General features: G+C 38.4%; 1 protein-coding gene across 5 annotated transcripts in view; it reads left to right on the forward strand.

Annotated features, from left to right (window-relative positions):
* Window positions 1-714: 714 nt before the first annotated feature.
* ADGRG6 (adhesion G protein-coupled receptor G6) overlaps window positions 715-17,750 on the forward strand; it is a 138,728-nt gene continuing 121,692 nt past the window's right edge. For 3 of the 5 annotated variants that reach the window (XM_081251586.1, XM_081251582.1, XM_081251585.1), the window contains exons 1-2: window positions 715-1,308; window positions 9,011-9,111. In XM_081251586.1, coding sequence (XP_081107712.1) covers window positions 1,307-1,308; window positions 9,011-9,111 — 103 coding nt within the window. In that variant the 5' untranslated portion in view covers window positions 715-1,306. Of the gene's footprint in view, window positions 1,309-1,372; window positions 1,695-7,346; window positions 7,424-9,010; window positions 9,112-17,750 lie in introns of those variants that run through there. The other 2 variants (XM_081251583.1, XM_081251584.1) reach the window with 2 other exon arrangements.

Raw genomic sequence — 17,750 nt, forward strand, 5'->3', positions numbered from 1 at the left:
AGGTATATTGCGACTGCCGCCTGCTCAGCCCCCTCTTAAGGCTGGTCTTCATCCTTGGTTGGAGAAGGGGGGCTGAGGGACTCTCACCCCCTCTACCCCAGCAGAGACCAAGAGATGTGGTGATGGTATGGGGGGGTCTGAGTGTGCTGCGGAGACAGACGGTTCTCACTTCACTCTGATTATTAGAAAAAGAACAAAAGAAGGGAGAGGGGGAGAGAGATGTAAGAAAAGGAAGGAGGAGAAAAAAAAAAAAAAGCGACTGAAAAGTCAAAGAAAAGCAAGGCAGTGGCCCGGGAACCCGGCGGAGGGGTCCCGCGCGGACCCAGGTGGGCTGGCAGCGCAGCACCCCGGCGAGCAAGGAGGAGGTGCCCACATCCCAGCGGCCGTTCCGAGCTGCTCATTTCTCGCGAGGAGGGTCTCGCGGATTCAGGGCGCCCGGCTTTCGGGTGACCTCCGGGTCTGCCCCGCCCCCTCCCCCGGCTGGCAGCCGCGCCGGGCCCGGAGCCAGTCTCCCACTCTCTCCGGCCCCCGCAGCTTGCCCCTCGCTGCCCGTCTGGGGAGCGCCTCTCCCAACCCGCAGCGAGACTTCTCCCTCCTGCCCCGGGGCGGGATCCTGGGTGGGGCGGCTGCGCCCACGGGACGGTCCCTGCCGCCGAGCACCGAGGCTGGGGCCGCCCCAGGGCCGCGCGGGGCCCGGCCAGAAGCCGCGCGCCGCCAGGGCAGCAGCACCTGAGCCCGCTGCCCGGGCAGAGCCTTGGCGCCGGAAGCGCGGGCCGGGTGGACGGGCCCCTGGAACAGCCCGAGCCCGCGGCGGGGGGAGGGGGAGAAACGAGAACCACAAAGGGGGTGACCACGTGCCGCCGCGCGCCAGCGGGGCCGAGGACCTACGGAAACGGACCCCTTCACCCACCCGCCCTCCACCCCTGGGAGCACCCGGGGTACCCCGAGCACCCTGCACCAGCTCGAAGGCAGACCCAGCCGCTAAGCTTCAACGTTCTCGCCCTAACTTTCCTCCAACTTCTCTGTAAGGAGGAACCTGCCGCCCCGCCCGCCCCCTGGCCGCCGCGATCTGCACTTGAACTCCGCGGAGCCGGCCGTCCACCTTGCGCCACCCCGAGCGCCGGCTAGGAGCGGCTGTCGGGAAGCCCCGATGACCTCTCCAGAAAGAGCGTGAAGAAGGCTTCGGCCGCCGCGCTCGGCCCAGGCGCCAGGGCGGCTCCATCGGGGAACTCGGAGCAGCAGAGCCGGGGAAGGTGGTGGAGCATGACCGCGCGGCCCCTGGGGACCTCAGTGCAGTGATGCCGACATGTAAGTGTCCCCCCCCCTTTCAGCTCAGAATTCCTTCACACCTTTACCTGTGTCTCCCCCTGCCCCACCCCAAGGGCTTTGTAAGGACTTCAACCGCATTGACGGAATAAACCGGTTTGTCTTCCCTTGGCCCCTCGAGGCACTGAGGGGTGAGCTGCTGCTGCCTGACGGAGCTGTGACATGTGTGTGCCGCTGGCTTTTTTCCAGCGAGAGGTAAACCTCACGTTTGGGCGGCGTAAAGCATAATAAAAAGGGCAGGGCTTCAAGAATGGGGAAAAGGTTTTGGATTCAAATTAAACAAGGAGTCACCCGCGCGGCTGCTCCATCCAGGGGCCTCGCCCTGCCAAGAAGCCGCTCTCCTGGATCAGCACCTGGGGGCTTGGAAGGTACTAGTATGCCGAGAAAATGTTGACTTTACACATTGCCACCCTTGACTGTAGAAGTTATTCTTGGATCTTTGGATTATTTGAATGTTTTTTTTTTAAAAAAAGCGCGCAGAAAATGTTCACGGTGTACTTTGTAGATTAAAAAGTAATTAAAGAAGATGCCATTGAACGTGATAGGATCTGTGAAGGGTCTTGTATAGATGTTGAAGTGGGGAGTATAGGGCGATGAAACGCTTAGAGAAACCTAATGGGTTTTGCCTCTGGAATTGTCATCCAAGTGGTGAGGTGCCTCAGGGCGACCCTGCGGAAGGGCCACCGAGCACCCCCTAGCCTTCCAGAATGGAAAAAGGAAGGTTGTTCTGTGAAGGACCAAGCTTATCATTGTGGCCAACTCAGAACTTACCTTTTCTTGTAATATATAATTTTCCCTCTGGTGTTTTGTTTAACCTTGGGCAGACACCCCGACAGACATTTTACTCCCTTCCACGAATATACAGCAGTTTCTAGAAATTGATATTCACCCTCCCTCCCCCAACTTCTGGAGCCTTATTTATTTCCACTTAAATTTCCTCTTTCAGTGTAATACCCAGGAAGAGACAAGCCCCTGAGGCCTTTGTCCATTCCTTGCACCGTCTGCCTCCCTCCCTCCAGCACACATTTTCAAAATAGGAAAAAGGGTTAGTGCCCAGAAGCCTAGCACTTGGCAGCTCTGTTCCTGGTAGTGAGCAGTATAATTAGAAAGGAGCCACTTATTTTTATTAAACTGCATGTGAAGTAATTCCACACCTGTGAGTTTTAAAGTTTCATTTACCCAGTGGAATTAGCAAGGTATAACCTGGAAGAATTTATTTTGGGATACAGCCAACAGTCTCATATAAGACTTGTTCTCATATACAGGCAACACATTTTGAATGAATGTGAGTTTGCTTTAAACTTCATTTTTTTCTGAAAATATAGTAAGGTTTTTAACAGCAGATATTTGTCTAGCTTCCTTTCTGCTTTTCTAGGTGATTTAAATCTTATGGGGAAAAAACTACGTTACACATGAAGAAAATATGAATACCAGGTTTTAAAATAAAAGATGTGAAACTGATCAACAAGTGATGTAAAAAGTTTCTGACTGTGAAATTAAGTTATATAGCCCATTTGAATTCTATATGATTAAAACGATCTTATGTCATTATATAGTAAAAGCATGAATATTTAATCACATGTAATTATGGAGTTTAATACCCTGATTTGAGTTTCTTTATTGAGCTATTTTGACAGAAAGTTTTTCCATTTCTTGCCAGATTATAACTGTTTCTTTTTTCCCTTTTGCTGTTTATAATTCATATGGAATGGTTTAAGATTATCTGATTCTTTTTAGATATTAGTATGTTAGAGTATATGGAAGTAATACCAACCTTTCCAAGGTAAATATTCCTACTATCTTGTTGAAAAACGTTCAAAAGGGAAACATAAACTATATTATCTAGGGAAACATAAACTATATTATCTATCTTTTAAATTTTAATTTTGATAGATTCAAATACACAAATTATTTAAGTATATTTTCTGCCTACTCCTGTGGATAGAGTATATATTGTTACACTCAAGTTCTGGAATTACAGACTTTATAAATATACTTTGGAGTTGTAGTGACTGCATATTTTTCATACCGTAAGAAATTTAATAGATTTAGCAAGACTTGCATTAATTGGTCTCAAGCTGCATGAAGCTACTGTTCCATTTATGGCTTATATAAATTACATGACATTGTGCTTTTCCAATGTGAATGGTGAATGAGGCTATTGTCTCTTGGCTTATGGGAAATATTAGAAGCTTGTAGCTTTACTGCCCAACTAGACATGTCACTCTGATTTCTGGAAATAATGATTTGAAAGAGAATCAGTTTATATATTAAAAATAAACTGACAACCACTTCCTTAAACCTGACCATTTTTCTGAATGTCCATGTCTTACAAGAGTTTACATCTCTGATGGGATGATCAAAAATTTCTTGAAAGTATTTAGACTTTAGACTAAATAGGAAAAGACTTTGTTCAGTGTGTGTGGCATGCTTGGGCAAAAACTACATCTTTCCACTTCATTTCTAATGTGATGACATTATTACATTACCTACATTGGATGACATTAAGAAACACACTGAGTGACTGGGGCGATAGCATTTAAAGGATATTTCAGTCATAACTAAAAATGCCAATAAAACTTGGGTGTGCTACTTGAGTGTCATCTTACTTTCCTTTATGAGCATTTCTCAGGATGAAATTATTTGGAATGCCTTAAGGAAAACTTTAATATTGCTGTATTGAAAACATTTATAGCATATATGACCAAGGCTTAACATATTTAGTATTGAATTGGTTAAAAAATCACAAATCACTAGAAAGAAAAGTATTTATAATGGAAAATTATACAAATGACTTGAATATGCCAATCTGAACAAAGGAAATCCAAATGAGACATTATTTCTTCTATCAAACTGGCAATGATTAAAGCAATAATACTCAGTAGTGATGAAAGTGTCATCAGATGAACACTGATACCCTTCAGTGTTAATGTGTATGTGTATATTTAATTTTATTTAGAAATAGTTTTAAACCTACAGAGAAGTTGCAAAAATAACACAAAGAACAGCTGTATACTCTTTACACAGAAACACTTATTGTAAATATTTACCCCATTCGTTTTATCATTTTTCTTCTTCTCTTCTCCCCTCCACTGTCTGTATGTACGTACGTACGTACACACGTACACACAAACACACAATTTTTTACGGAACCATCTGAAAGTAACCTACATTCATCAGGGCTTCAGGGTTTACTTTTTTAATTGAAATTTTAATTGAGGTATTTGTTAATTCACATGCAATTTTAAGAAATAATACAGAGACAGCCCACATACCCTTTACCCAGTTTCTCCTAATGGTGACATTTTGCAAAACTAAAGTACAATATCACAACCAGGATATTGATACAATTCACCTCTCTTTTTCAGATTTTCCCTGTTTTACATGTATTTGTGTGTGTGTGTGTGTGTGTATTTCTCATGATTACCTTTTAATTTCATTTATGATAAAGCCAGTTACGTACATTATAGCTCAAATAAGGGTCAAGATTTGTGCAGATTTGAAGAATAAATCATTCTGCCTTTTTGAAGTGTGTGTGGGGTGAACCCAACTTAATAAAAGAAGTTACAATGAGTAATAGAACAGCACTTCTCTTTTTATTCATTGTTTAGGCTCAGGAACATGATCTTTAACCAGAAAACGAAACAAAATTGTAAGCAGGCTTGAATAAACCAAATTACCATCGTTTTTACTCTGGAAGAATTAAGGTATTCTCTGTGCTACTCCTCATGTCCCTTTCTGAAAAGCTTTGCCATAGAAATACAGTTGGCATATGGAGAATAAAGTTATTTCTGACTATTGCTGATATTAAGAGAATTAGTACCATGTTAATTTCTCCACCAATTTCAAAATTTCTTCACTAATTTCTCTTTGTGACTTTTAGGGGAGTCAGTAAGAGTAAAGAGATGGAAGACAGTAGGTTTTTTAGACTTTAATGCATTTGGATTAAATGACATCTACAAGGAGTCATATCGACATTTAAAACAATTCCTATAAAAGGGTTGAATTCTAAAGCTTTCTGACACAGGATTTAAGTATATTGTATCTTGTAGCCTATATACATTGAAAAGGAGAGTGAGTTTGCAATAGAGGTAGCTTGTTTCTCAAAAAGGACAGTTGAGTTGGAAGGCAGGTGACACGGGGGTCTTTTTGGCTCTGACACCACTGATTATGTGATCTTGGGCAAGTAGTTTAACATCATAGTTTTTTCATCTGTGAAATGATAGGTTTTATTGTATAACTTTTAGATTCTTTTCAGGTTATAGAAGGCTATGACTCTTTTTACTTAAAAAATATTCTTGTTCTTTTCAATAGAACTTTGAGGCCACAACTTGAGTGACACAAAATTGTACTGTGTTTTTTGTAGTTCCTGTTTGGAACCTTAGTAATCCTGTTCAGGATTTTCCATTCTTATGAGAAAGTTGTTTAAATCCCAGGGATGTGTCTTTGCTAATTGGTCCCCTGAGAAGACATACAGTGCTTTCCTTCCTCTGTTCTATTCTTAATTTATTTGTTTCTGTTCCAAACAGTAAAGAGGATGAAAGGTGGCGTGTCATATGGTTTATGTTGGTTACAAGTTCTTGCCCTGTCCTGGGTTCCTTTTCTGTACAAAGTGATGGAGTCCTGAGAACTGGAATGCATTAAGCCCTTGGTTGTCCTTTGCAGATCTTGTCTGATAGGATTGCAGGCAGCTTTTATAAAATAGCTTCAGGAGTGAATATGGAATTCCTAAGTGTCGGAACCTTTTATAGCAAGAAAAAGTTGCATGAGCACATGAAATAGTATTGAGTGTCATCAAACTAATGAACCTCATTCCCTGAGTATCGTTTAGAGAGCACAGGAACATAAGAGGAGGCCACTATTCACATATTGATAACGGAGGATTTTCATGCGCCACAAAGATTAAGAAGCTAGGAGTTCTCCTGGGCTGATACTTCCTTCTATTAATATCTGTAAGGCTGGGAGCCAGGCTTCACTGGTTTGCCCCTTTATTCCTCTGGGCCTCAGTTTCCTCCTCGGTGAAATGAGGAGGTTAGACTTCATCTTTGGTCCTTCAGATGATAACTTCTTTGAATATATAATTGTTCTTTTGTTTCAGAAGCACACTCATTCATCCCCAACATGAATGGGAAACACCTCATTCATCCAGCATCAATGGGAAATGGACCCATTCTTCCAAAAAAGTGAACTTTCCACGTGGCAAAAGTTTACAGGCTACCCTTTTTAAAGCGCTCACTAAGTTCCATGCAATGTTACATCTAGTTCTTTTTGGTGGATAATATTCTATTTACAGAAGAGAAAATAGGCTCAAAGTTTAAGTACTTGACCCTGCCCCCAAAGCACACGGTAAATAGAAGCACCAGGATGTAACTACATGCTATTCCAGAGTTCACATCCATTATTATTATGTTATTATTAATGACTCCCTATAACATCTTGCTTCTTGTAAACAGTAACACTGATTTTAATTTCGAATATTTTGATGGATGTATCTGAAAATATACCTTCCATACAAAAATCCTCTATTATTATTGTTTTTAAAAAATTTTTATTGGAGTATAGTTGATTTACAATGTTGTGCAAAAATGCTCTTTAGAACGTAGCCTTTTTCTCATGTAGAATTTCCCCTAGGAGCTGCATGATGCTGAAGCTTGTAGTTTGGTGAATATGAAAACATGTCCTGAATATCAGATACTATTTTAAATTTCTGTAGTAATGGCATACATGAATAATCCATTTCTTCTCTGTTCTACGTAGGTCCCAGAAGTAGCCACAAAGTCAATAGATTGGTTTTGGCTTATAACATTGATCCTATTGTCTGTTCCTGGTTAAGTCCTTTCTTTTGGTTTTGCTGTTGACAGAATAACCACACTTATATTAGAATGCTCGGCATGGTAGTAAAAATAAAAATAGCTAATATTTATTGAGGACTTGCTGAATGTTAGGCACATTTCTTAAATGACATGATTTGATTTAATCATCCAGCTGCTCCATAGACTCTTTTCTATTGTTCCTATTTTACAGGTGAAAACTAGGAGGCACAAGGTGGTGAAGTCAATTTTCCAAGGGTTGCATAGTTCATAAGTAGCAAACCCAGGTCTGTCTGACTCTAGATCTTGTTCTCTTTGTTACTTAAGTAGTCTCTAACAGTAAAAGACAGATTGAAAATGCAGGCTTAAGGCAAGTGCAAGAATCAGTTTGATGTCTATTTTTGCTTATTCAAGTATTTCTCCTACAACTTTTTGGTTTTCTATTTAGTATTATACATTTTATTCCAGATAAGCAACCTTCAGGAGAAAAGGTATTACTGTGGCCCTAAAGTATCTTATTAGTTGCTCCTCTTTTTAGAAATAAAATGACTCTCAATTACCACTTATAATCAAAGTAACTCTCTTTGGGGATTTTAAGATCTGGAGGTTTCTTACTGCCACTCACCTGTTCTTCCTGCCTCATGACTCTTCTGCTCACCAGTTCATTTGTGGTCCCTTTTTGTGACTGGCTTTTACAGCTGCTGCCCCCTTCAGTGGTTTGCCTTTTTTGATAGGGCTGAGTCAATGAAAAGTATCACACCACTGTCTGAAGCCAAGATAATATGTATGTCCCCATCTAAATCATTAAGTGTAATTTTGAGTTTAAAGATGACACTGTTGGACATCCCTGGTGGCGCAGTGGTCAAGAATCTGCCTGCCAATGCAGGGGCCACGGGTTCGATCCCTGGTCCGGGAAGATCCCACATGCCTCTGAGCAACTAAACTCATGCATCACAACTTCTGAGCCTGCGAGGCACAACTACTGAGCCCAAGTGCCACAACAACTGAAGCCTGTGCGCCTAGAGCTGGTGCTCTGCAACAACAGAAGCCACAGCAATGGGAAGTCCACGCACCGCAACGAAGAGTAGCCCCCCTCACCACAACTAGAGAAAGCCCGCGTGCAGCAATGAAGACCCAACACAGCCAAAAATAAATAAATAAAATTTTTAAAAATGTTAAAAAAAAATGAGCCTCTTGTACGGAGAATTATTTGAGAGTTTTCAAAGCAGCACCCCTCCATCTAATGTCATTTGTTAGTTGCTATAATACTTGGTGTTTACTAGCCATTTAAAAACTTTGATAGCTATTATTATATATAAAGAAATTAATCTTTTTAGAATGTTAGTGCTTCTGTACTTAATTTTAGGGGAAGGAAGAAAGTTTGGGCACTTTAATTTTATTTTAAAGATTTCCATTTGTGAAGCAGCAGATGTTATAAAATGAAAACATTTCCCTAGAGCCTAAATTTCTGGGAGATTATAGAAGAGGTTGATAAAAACATCCTCTTGCTACTCAGATGGGCATGTGACTGGTGATGCTGAAGGTTGATGCCAAAATTTTTTTTTTAATAAGTGATTTTTTTCTTGTATTATCTGAATACTTCCCCATCTTCATGAAGAAATCATCTATTATATATTCGTTGATAAGGAAGGTGCCACCAAGTGGCAAATAAAATGCATGGATTTTTTTCTTTTGCCTAATTAGCTTAAAGGGGATGCTTAGTTTATCATCTTCAAAGTTTCTTTTTTTTATTTGGAAGCAAGGCTGAATCTGAAGGTTCCTATTTTCCAGTACCTGCTGGAAACCTATAGATTTTATTGACCAAATGTTTTACTGAATCTAAGTGTCCTGACTGTTGCTTTTTTCCATGACAGGATGTTTCACTCAGGCCGAATGTGGAGCTGTCATTCGAAATGGAAACCAAGTTCTCTTTTGTTCTTATTTGCTTTATATATTGTGTATGTTCCTGCCTCAGGTAAGTAAGACTCTTTTTCTTTCAAACTCAGAATTTAATAATGATTACATTGCCTTCAGTATAAATGTGCCTCTTATTTGTTGACGTTTTATGTCCTTACAGGCTTTTTCTGTCCACGGCCTCTCATTCCTCTTTAATTATGTGTGAATTCTATTACTTTGATCATTGTTTTATTTTCTAATGAGAGTATTTCTTTAATCTTAGCTACATTTCTTTTAGTTTTATTTATCTTGCCCATAGTGAATGATGAGATAGCTACATATCTGACATTAAAAATGTGCTAGCTGTTTCTTCTACGGTTGAATAAATATACAGTACTTCATTCTCTTTTCAAATTTTCATTCAGTTCTTTATGAAAAGTAAAGTATAGGCTTTGCTATTTTTATTTATTGCCAAGTATCAGACAGGAATTTGAAATAAAGTTTTTAGATCATGAAGGTTATTTAGTTGACTTAAAATGGTGTGACAAAGTTAAGTTTAATTACAGTACTTCTGGAATGAAAATATTTAATTTTTAAAAAGAGTACAATTTTTTTCTCAACTTTGAAATAAGACCTTTTTAGCTGTTATTGAAAGCCAAATTTTCTATAAACAGCTAATTATATGAATGAGCCAATAAGAACTTGAGGAATGTGAATGATCTTTAAAAGTTATCTGGTTTTGTTACTTGAGCAAATTGCATTTTTCTTAAGCCCATTTTGTTATACACTTTTTATTTTTTTTACTGGTGTCTTTATTCAGTTTATTATATTTTCCTTTAGAGTGAAGTCATTACTCATGAAGTCTTATGTATTGAGTACTTGGGATTTACTCAAGGTTTTATACATTCCATGTTTATAACATACCTGTATGTTATTATAAATAATACATTTAACAAATCTGGAAATAGATTATCTGCTAAAATTGCTAATTCATGGATCAAGATATTTAACTAGTGTTTAATATACAAATACTTTTTTCCAAGCCATCAGGTAGTTTCAGCTACTTACTTGGGAAATCCCTGGTACTTGTTTACGGGCTTCAAAACACAATTGATCTTTGAGTGGTTTTTTTTGGTGTATTTGTTTCAATTTCCTTATAAAGTCTATCTTTCTGTTACTTTCATTGCCAGAAAGAGGAAGCACACTTGTAAAGAGATCTGAAAATTATATATACATTAGATTTTTATCATGTACAGTGTTGAGCTATTTCTTAACTTTCAAAAGTGACCCTCCAGGAGCCAATTACATGGTGTAAGATAAATTATGAGATTAAAATTCATTTTTGTTAGGTCATAGCATTTGTAAATTTTCAAGGCTTCTTCAAACCTTAAATTGGGACTTTTTATTTTAGATGTCAACATTTTATTTGGTATATGCACCTTCATTATTTTAATCATTTGAATAAATGAAACACATGTTTTTAGACTAAGTAAATGGGGTCAACTGGGCTGAGACTAGGATGGTGCAAGGGAAGCACCTGGGATGTAAAATTTAAGGAGGTGCTCATTCTCAAGGGCATGGGAATCAAAGTACTTAAATGTGTTTTTAAGTTAGTGTCTGACACAAGAAATCTTTTTTAAAAATTTCTTTTATTACCTCACATGGTGTGTGCATCACCTAAGGCTTTGTGACAGATAGTTACCTGTGTTTTCTCATGAAGCCAGAATGTTTTGTGTCTATATATCTTAAATATGACTCACTTAAAATGCCACCACCTCCCACATGAATATTTGAACTCACAGAAATACATTAGGGGTTATTATTGGCAGTTTAATATCAAAATTGTACCTTATAAGTAACTCAGTATAGGGTTTGTTAAAATAATGCATATTGAAACTTTAGCAATATCTAATTTTCAGAGTCCTATCTTTCAATCATGGTGTAATACCACTATATTTTTGAAGAACATCTGGTGCTTAACTGTGATTTATGTCTCTGTATAGGCATTCTTTGACTGTTTTCACTTCTCTGGATGACCCCTAGGTGATCTCATCGAATCCAGTGGCTTTCAGTGGCATCTTGATGCCAGTGTCTCCTCAGTCTCTATCTTTGTACCCGTCCCCTTCTTGGACCTGAAGTCATTTCTTGGGTTGCTTATTCTTATACACTTGGATATATAATAGTCCCCAAACTTCACATGTGTGAACAGGGTTCTTTTTTTTTTATATTAACTTTTTTAAAAAAATTATTTATTATTGGCTGCGTTGGGTCTTCGTTGCTGCATGCGAGATTTGTCTAGTTGCAGTGAGCGGCGGCTACTCTTCATTGCGGTGCACGGGCTTCTCGTTGCAGTGGCTTCTGTTTGTTGCAGAGCACGGGCTGTAGGCTCACAGGCTTCAGTAGCTGTGACTCGCAGGCTCCAGAGTGCAGCCTCAATAGTTGTGGTGCACAGGATTTGTTGCTCCGTGGCATGTGAGATCTTCCCAGACCAGGGCTTGAACCCATGTCCCCTGTGTTGGCAGGCGGATTCTTAACCACTGTGCCACCAGGGAAGCCCTGAACAAGATTCTTGATTCCTACCTCCGATCCTCAAATATGCTTCACTCTCATGCATTACAGTGCATCCTACTATCCTGCTAGTCTCTCCTACAGTCACTATGTTTTAGACACATGTCCTTTCTATTCCTTAACCATGCTTTCTTAGTACTCTCTTCTCCCTAATCCACATGTGCCTGGTTCTTTTTTGATACTCAGGTCTTAATTATTACCATCTCAGATAAGTCTGCCTATCCCCCAATTCAAAGGAGTCCCCTTGTCACTCTCATTTCACCCTTTAGGGATAATCTATTGATTTTGGTTACTCTCTTGGTTGTTAATATTTTGTTAATTTGACTGCTGTAGCTGGGTTAGAGGGTTGGCAAAACCTCTTGATTGTTAAGCTTGACACTTAGTTCAGATGATTAAAAATTAGGATCCTGTAGTTTAATTCTGATAATATCCACAATTTAACTCATAAAATAGAACTGCAATGTTAAATCTTCCAGGTAAGTTAACGTTTGTAGTTTCATGGACATTTACAAATAGTATACAAGGTTTATGCCCTTTAGGATTTTAAAAAGTAGTATAGAAACAGAATACCTTGTCTCTTGATAGGTGATGAATATAACTTTTAATAAGAACTGCAGCAAAATAACATTTGAATATTTAAACCGGTCCCACAGAAGTACAAATTACAAAATATGATTGTTTTTTACCCACTAGCTTGCCAGTATTTAGAAAGGTTGATAGCATCCAGTATTATTAAAGTTTAGGTAAAGAAGACACACTAACACTGTTGGCTCTGTCTTTTGGGAGAGTAATTGGGCAACATTTTTTTAAAGAGTAAGAATGTGCATTTTCTTTGACATATCACTCCCACATGTAGGCATCTATCCTATAGAAATAAAAAACATAAATATATAGAGAACTATGTACCCATATGTTAATTGTAGCATTGTTATAGCAAACAATTGGTAGAGACTCTGATTGTTCATCAACAAGGGAATGGTTGTATAAATTATTTTATATTCATATCATGCAATACTGTGAAGCCATTCAAAACTATGTATATTGGCTTGGAAAGATAATAAAGTTAAGTTAAAAAGCAAATTACAGAACAATATAAGATTACCCTAGATTTGTAATAAGTTGTACTACAAAACTGGGATTATTGTGTATGTATACTTTTGTGTAAGACTGTATAAACATTAATAAATGTTTCATAAAACATGGAATGATACACATCAGGTTTTAAAATGGGTTATCACAGGGGCGTAAAGTGGATTATCTCGGGGTGGGAGTGAGAAAGGGGGAGGTGATGGAACTTCATACAGCTCTGAATGATTTGCCTTGTTACAATGAACATGTATTACTGTAGTAATTTGAGAAAACAAAAAATCCTAATAAGATTCTTTGGTATTAAAAAAAAGAAGCCACAGGGGCTTCCCTGGTGGCGCAGTGGTTGAGAGTCTGCCTGCCGATACAGGGGATATGGGTTCGTGCCCCGCTCCGGGAAGATCCCACATGCCGCAGAGTGGCTGGGCCCATGACCCATGGCCGCTGAGCCTGCGCGTCCAGAGCCTGTGCTTCGCAGCAGGAGAGGCCACAGCAGTGAGAGGCCCAAGTACTGCAAAAAAAATAAAAATAAATAATAAATAATAAATAATAAAAAAAAGAAGCTGCATTAAAAAAACTGCCAGAGGGACTGTTGACGTGTATGAATATTATACTTTTATAAGTATGGTTATAATGGTTAGTCATGTAACCATTACTCCAGCTCTTCCTTCACTTGTTATGAGTCTCTAAAAGGTGTTTCAAGTAAGAACCTCATTTTATGTAGCGTGACACACTATGATCTGAAGATGAATGATGCTATCTCAAGCAGACAGAAGGCTGTGGCTTCAAATAGAGTGGGAAACAGACAGCCAAGAGCCAACGAATTCCTTAGCAACCAGGAGCCTGTTTCCACACAGATAGCCTTAGTCACGAGCACTGAGGGAGGAGCCTCCCTTCTCTCCTGAAAATCGATGACATCAGCAGATTATTTCAAAGCTCAATGTTATTCTGATAGTTATGATACATCAACAGCTAAAAAGGGAAATGTTTCTGAAAGTACAGTCTGGCCTGAATTGTGTGCTTTCTAGCCCAGAGGACAGCACAGTTCTGGAAGGCAGATGATTGGACTAATCTTGTGTTGTTTTTGGTTTGTGTGTTAATTTTACTCATGATGATCAATTACATTGCAATTTGTATTGGAGTGTTAGACATCTTTTATACATATTTTTATATGCAGTCAAATGGCTTTCGAATGCATAGAAAAATAATCCCTTTATAAATCTGACAGGTTTTTTTTCTAGCCATTTTAATATTAATATGTCATTAATTACTAAATAAGTATATTTGAAAGGTCAAAAATAAGGCTCTACTTGTGCAAACTATTCTTATTAAGTGAAGAACGAGACAGAGTAATGCTTAAGTGACTAACAGAAAACTATAATATATGGCAATAAATATTTGTGGGGTTTTTTTTTTCAGTTAGGGTCAAAGTGCACCAAATTACTGTCTGAAGCTTTCAGCTAAAAGGCTGTTTTCCCATTCTACACTTCAGATTAGAAGAGCCAATGTGATTGAATAAGCAAACCTTAGAAAGTTGTATACAGAAGTTTCTTTGATGCATCTTCCCTGTAGATAATTGCCTACCTTCATATACCTTTGAGATGATCTGATTTTGATGTAGGTAAATATGAAATCCTACATTGGGGTCATAAAGTCAATTACATAAATGTGGAATGAGGGTGACTCATCTTGTCACCACAGTGACTATCTCAAGTGACTAAGCAGTGTGATGGGGCCTCCAGTGAAACTGACACCATGTAGGAAGATTGAGGTGTTAGCAGAGAGTCTTCCCCTTCGCTGGTCAGATCACGCTCGTCTCCAGGCATGGTTGTCATCCTTTAGAGAGAGTTCATAAGCAGAGTATCTAGACCAGGCAGATCAGCCTGGTGATGAGTCTCGAGCAATATGAGGAACGTTTCAGAGCATCTCTGTCTCCACTGTTATGTGAAGCATTTGTGGGGCTGGGTTGCAGCTGTGGACTCATGCCCTTTGAGTCAGCCACCGCGTTGTTGCTTTGGTGTAACAATTTGGTTTGTTTTGAAAGATAAAAATCTTGCTGAATTAAAAAAAATTGATTTAAATGGCACATTTACTTTGGAATAGTGATGTCAGTAAGAATGAGATAGTGGTCTTTAGATGTTTGCAGAGTGTTCATTTGGAAGTGAAAACAGACTTAGTCTTAAGTATTTTTGGGGTTGCTGCTCCAAGTACCAAATGACTCAGTAACTGGTTGCCAAAAGATAAAGCCAGCTGACCTTCGAAATCGCCATCACTGACGATGAAGAAGGTATGAAGAAGGAGTCTTAATTTTGAAGAGGAATTTGTACTAAAAACCGTGAAGCCCTCCTCAACCTACAGTTTAATCATAGAGTGAGTGTGTGTGTGTGTTGTAGAACTTTTGTGGTTTTTTTTTTTTTTTTTGCTCCCTCACACCCTCCTTTGGTAACTGTAAGGTTATTTTCCATGTCTGCAAGTCTGTCTCTGTTTTGTAAGTAAGTTCATTAGTGCTGTTTTTCAGATCCCACATATAAGTGATATCATATGATATTTGTCTTTGTCTGATTTACTTCCCTTAGTATGATAATCTCTAGGTCCATACATGTTGCTGCAGAGAGAGCCTGTTTTTTTGACGTACACATTCTTTTAATAGTTACCTCAGAAGTTTCTTCTGTGTGTATTTCCTTTCAATTTTAGCAGGTAAGCTCTATACTCAATTAGAGATTGGGAAGGTAACTTTCTTAGACAAGATAAACCTGGGGAACTCTAGACTTTGGCAGGTACAAAATTTTCTGCCACTTTCAAATTAATAATTCTTTATGGAGTTTTCCTTTTATTTTCAGCAAGTAGAATATGTGCTTTTAGGTACCATTCTTCCTAAGATTTCAGTGTCATAGTATTTAGTAAATTAAAATGTGGAAAAGAACAAAATGGAAAAGAACCAAGGAGAGAGGAAAAAAAACTTATTCCAGATTTAATGAGTAAATATGATTTATAAGGTGGGGCAGCAGGGTAGGAAAGTAAGGAGGTTAGATGACAAAATATATTAATCTGACAATGAACACGAAGTCACAATATTATAAACATCTTTTTCCCTTCACTGAACAAAGATGATTAAACACCTGAAAAAAAAAAAAAAAGGTCATTTGCTAGCACATGGGTGGTGGCTATCACCAGTTCAGATGAACCTATTTAACCATTACCAAAAAAACAAACCTCTCAGAGAGGAATAAAGTAATCCAGTGGGAACCGTGTTACTACTGTATTTCTATGGTTAAGACTAATTATCTTGATTTTTTTCAAAAATCTTTTAAACTATTTATAGCAAATTACTCTTTTTAGATGAGAGCTCCTTTGTCAGGAAAATAGTTTGAATTATTTGATGTCAAAATATCTTGGTTTACAGTTATTCCTAAACCAGGCTCATCTTAAACTTGTGGTTTAAAAATGATACAATTTTTTTTAATTACAGAATTTTCTCTAATAAATCAACTATTATGAGTCAAAAAAGATGCCTCTGCTAATACATTCTGCTCCCAGCTTGGTGCTGCTAGTTTAGATAAAGGGAAGAGAGAAACTGTTGGCAGTAGAGCCAGGTGATGGATTGTGTCAACCCCCTTGAAAATCAAAAATTTTTTCATCTCTTTAATTACAAAATTACACTAATCACTATTATTGAACTATGCAAAGCTATAAGAATGAGTTAATGCTTATGATTTTTACAAATACGTAAACAAAATGGTATTTTTAGAAGATTCTTTACCTGATTGAAACTTTAAAGAATACTGTTAAAGTAAAATACAGATCTGAAAAGAAGAAAATACTCTTAATGGGAATACAGTATTAATCACTGCTTTTAAACACATCCACAGTTTCTTCCTTCCTTTTTTTTTTGCCTTAAATATATGCACAGAAATATGGCATCATATACAACTAACACTGGCCTCAATTGAGTATAAGTAACAGTTTTACTGGGTTACTGGCTTTAATGAAGAGAATCTTAAGACAGAAAATGAGGGTTTTCTAGTCATAGTGATTTGATTGTCTTCAGTACTGATGCTACAGGGGGTGAGGAAAGCTAGAAAGCTAGGCTTATAGAGATATTTTGCCTCCATATTGGGTTTTTTAGAGAGAATGAACTCCCATGTATATACACTAAGGCATCATGGAATATGGTCCCCACTTCTTCCTGAATTCTCCGAATCGGTGTCTCCTGGCTGGGTCATCAGAGGTGAAAATTAGGTTTTTACTTGGACTGCTAATCTCATCTCTCTTTAGAATGGTAATCTGAAAATCTGTTACTTGTAGTAAGTTCATGACCAAAAAACTTCTGTAACAATACTGATGAAGTACAAATATATCAATAAACAATAAGGTCTGTGGTTCTCTCAGAGCCTTTGCTAACTTGACATAGGACTTTCCTTCCAGTTCAGTAAGCCCTGATACTTTCATTGGTGTTTGTTTAGGACTCTCATTACTTCTCATCATCTGACTTGCTTACCTGTCTCTCACACACACATATTAGAGAGGTCTGACTTTTTCAGTAACTGTTTCAGAGGAAATTTCTCTCTGAATTTGCAACAATTACTTTTTAAAAAGAATTGAGATGTAATTGACATGTAACTTTATATTATGCGACTGTTTCTTAGATTTAAGGTCCTGTCAGTTTACAGACTTGATGCTGTGATTGTGATGCCACAGAAGAGGTTTTCAGTAAATGTGTAGTGAATGAAACAAATTGCTTTCCAAGCTGCCCTTTTGTGACTTTGGATTTTCCTTACCAAAGTGAGTCTAGAAGATCTGTTAGGTATTCTTAATCGGAACCTTTTCCCTGCCCCAATATTATTAAAGTAAATTAAACATTTGTGACAGCACTATAGTACTTAATGGAGTTACAGAGAACATAGTTAGCATGCTACTTTTAAGTGCATTTAAAAGCTGAGGGCTATGTCACAATAATACCATAATATTTGAGTGTTGCACGTGTGTGTGTATCAGATATGTATCAGACTCTTTTCAAAGTCCTGGCTATGCAGAGCTAAGTCATGATCCTTAAACTCAAGAAGT

Source organism: Mesoplodon bidens, assembly GCF_964165515.1.
Source record: "Mesoplodon bidens genome assembly, chromosome: 12".
Taxonomy (NCBI): Eukaryota; Metazoa; Chordata; class Mammalia; order Artiodactyla; family Ziphiidae; genus Mesoplodon; species Mesoplodon bidens.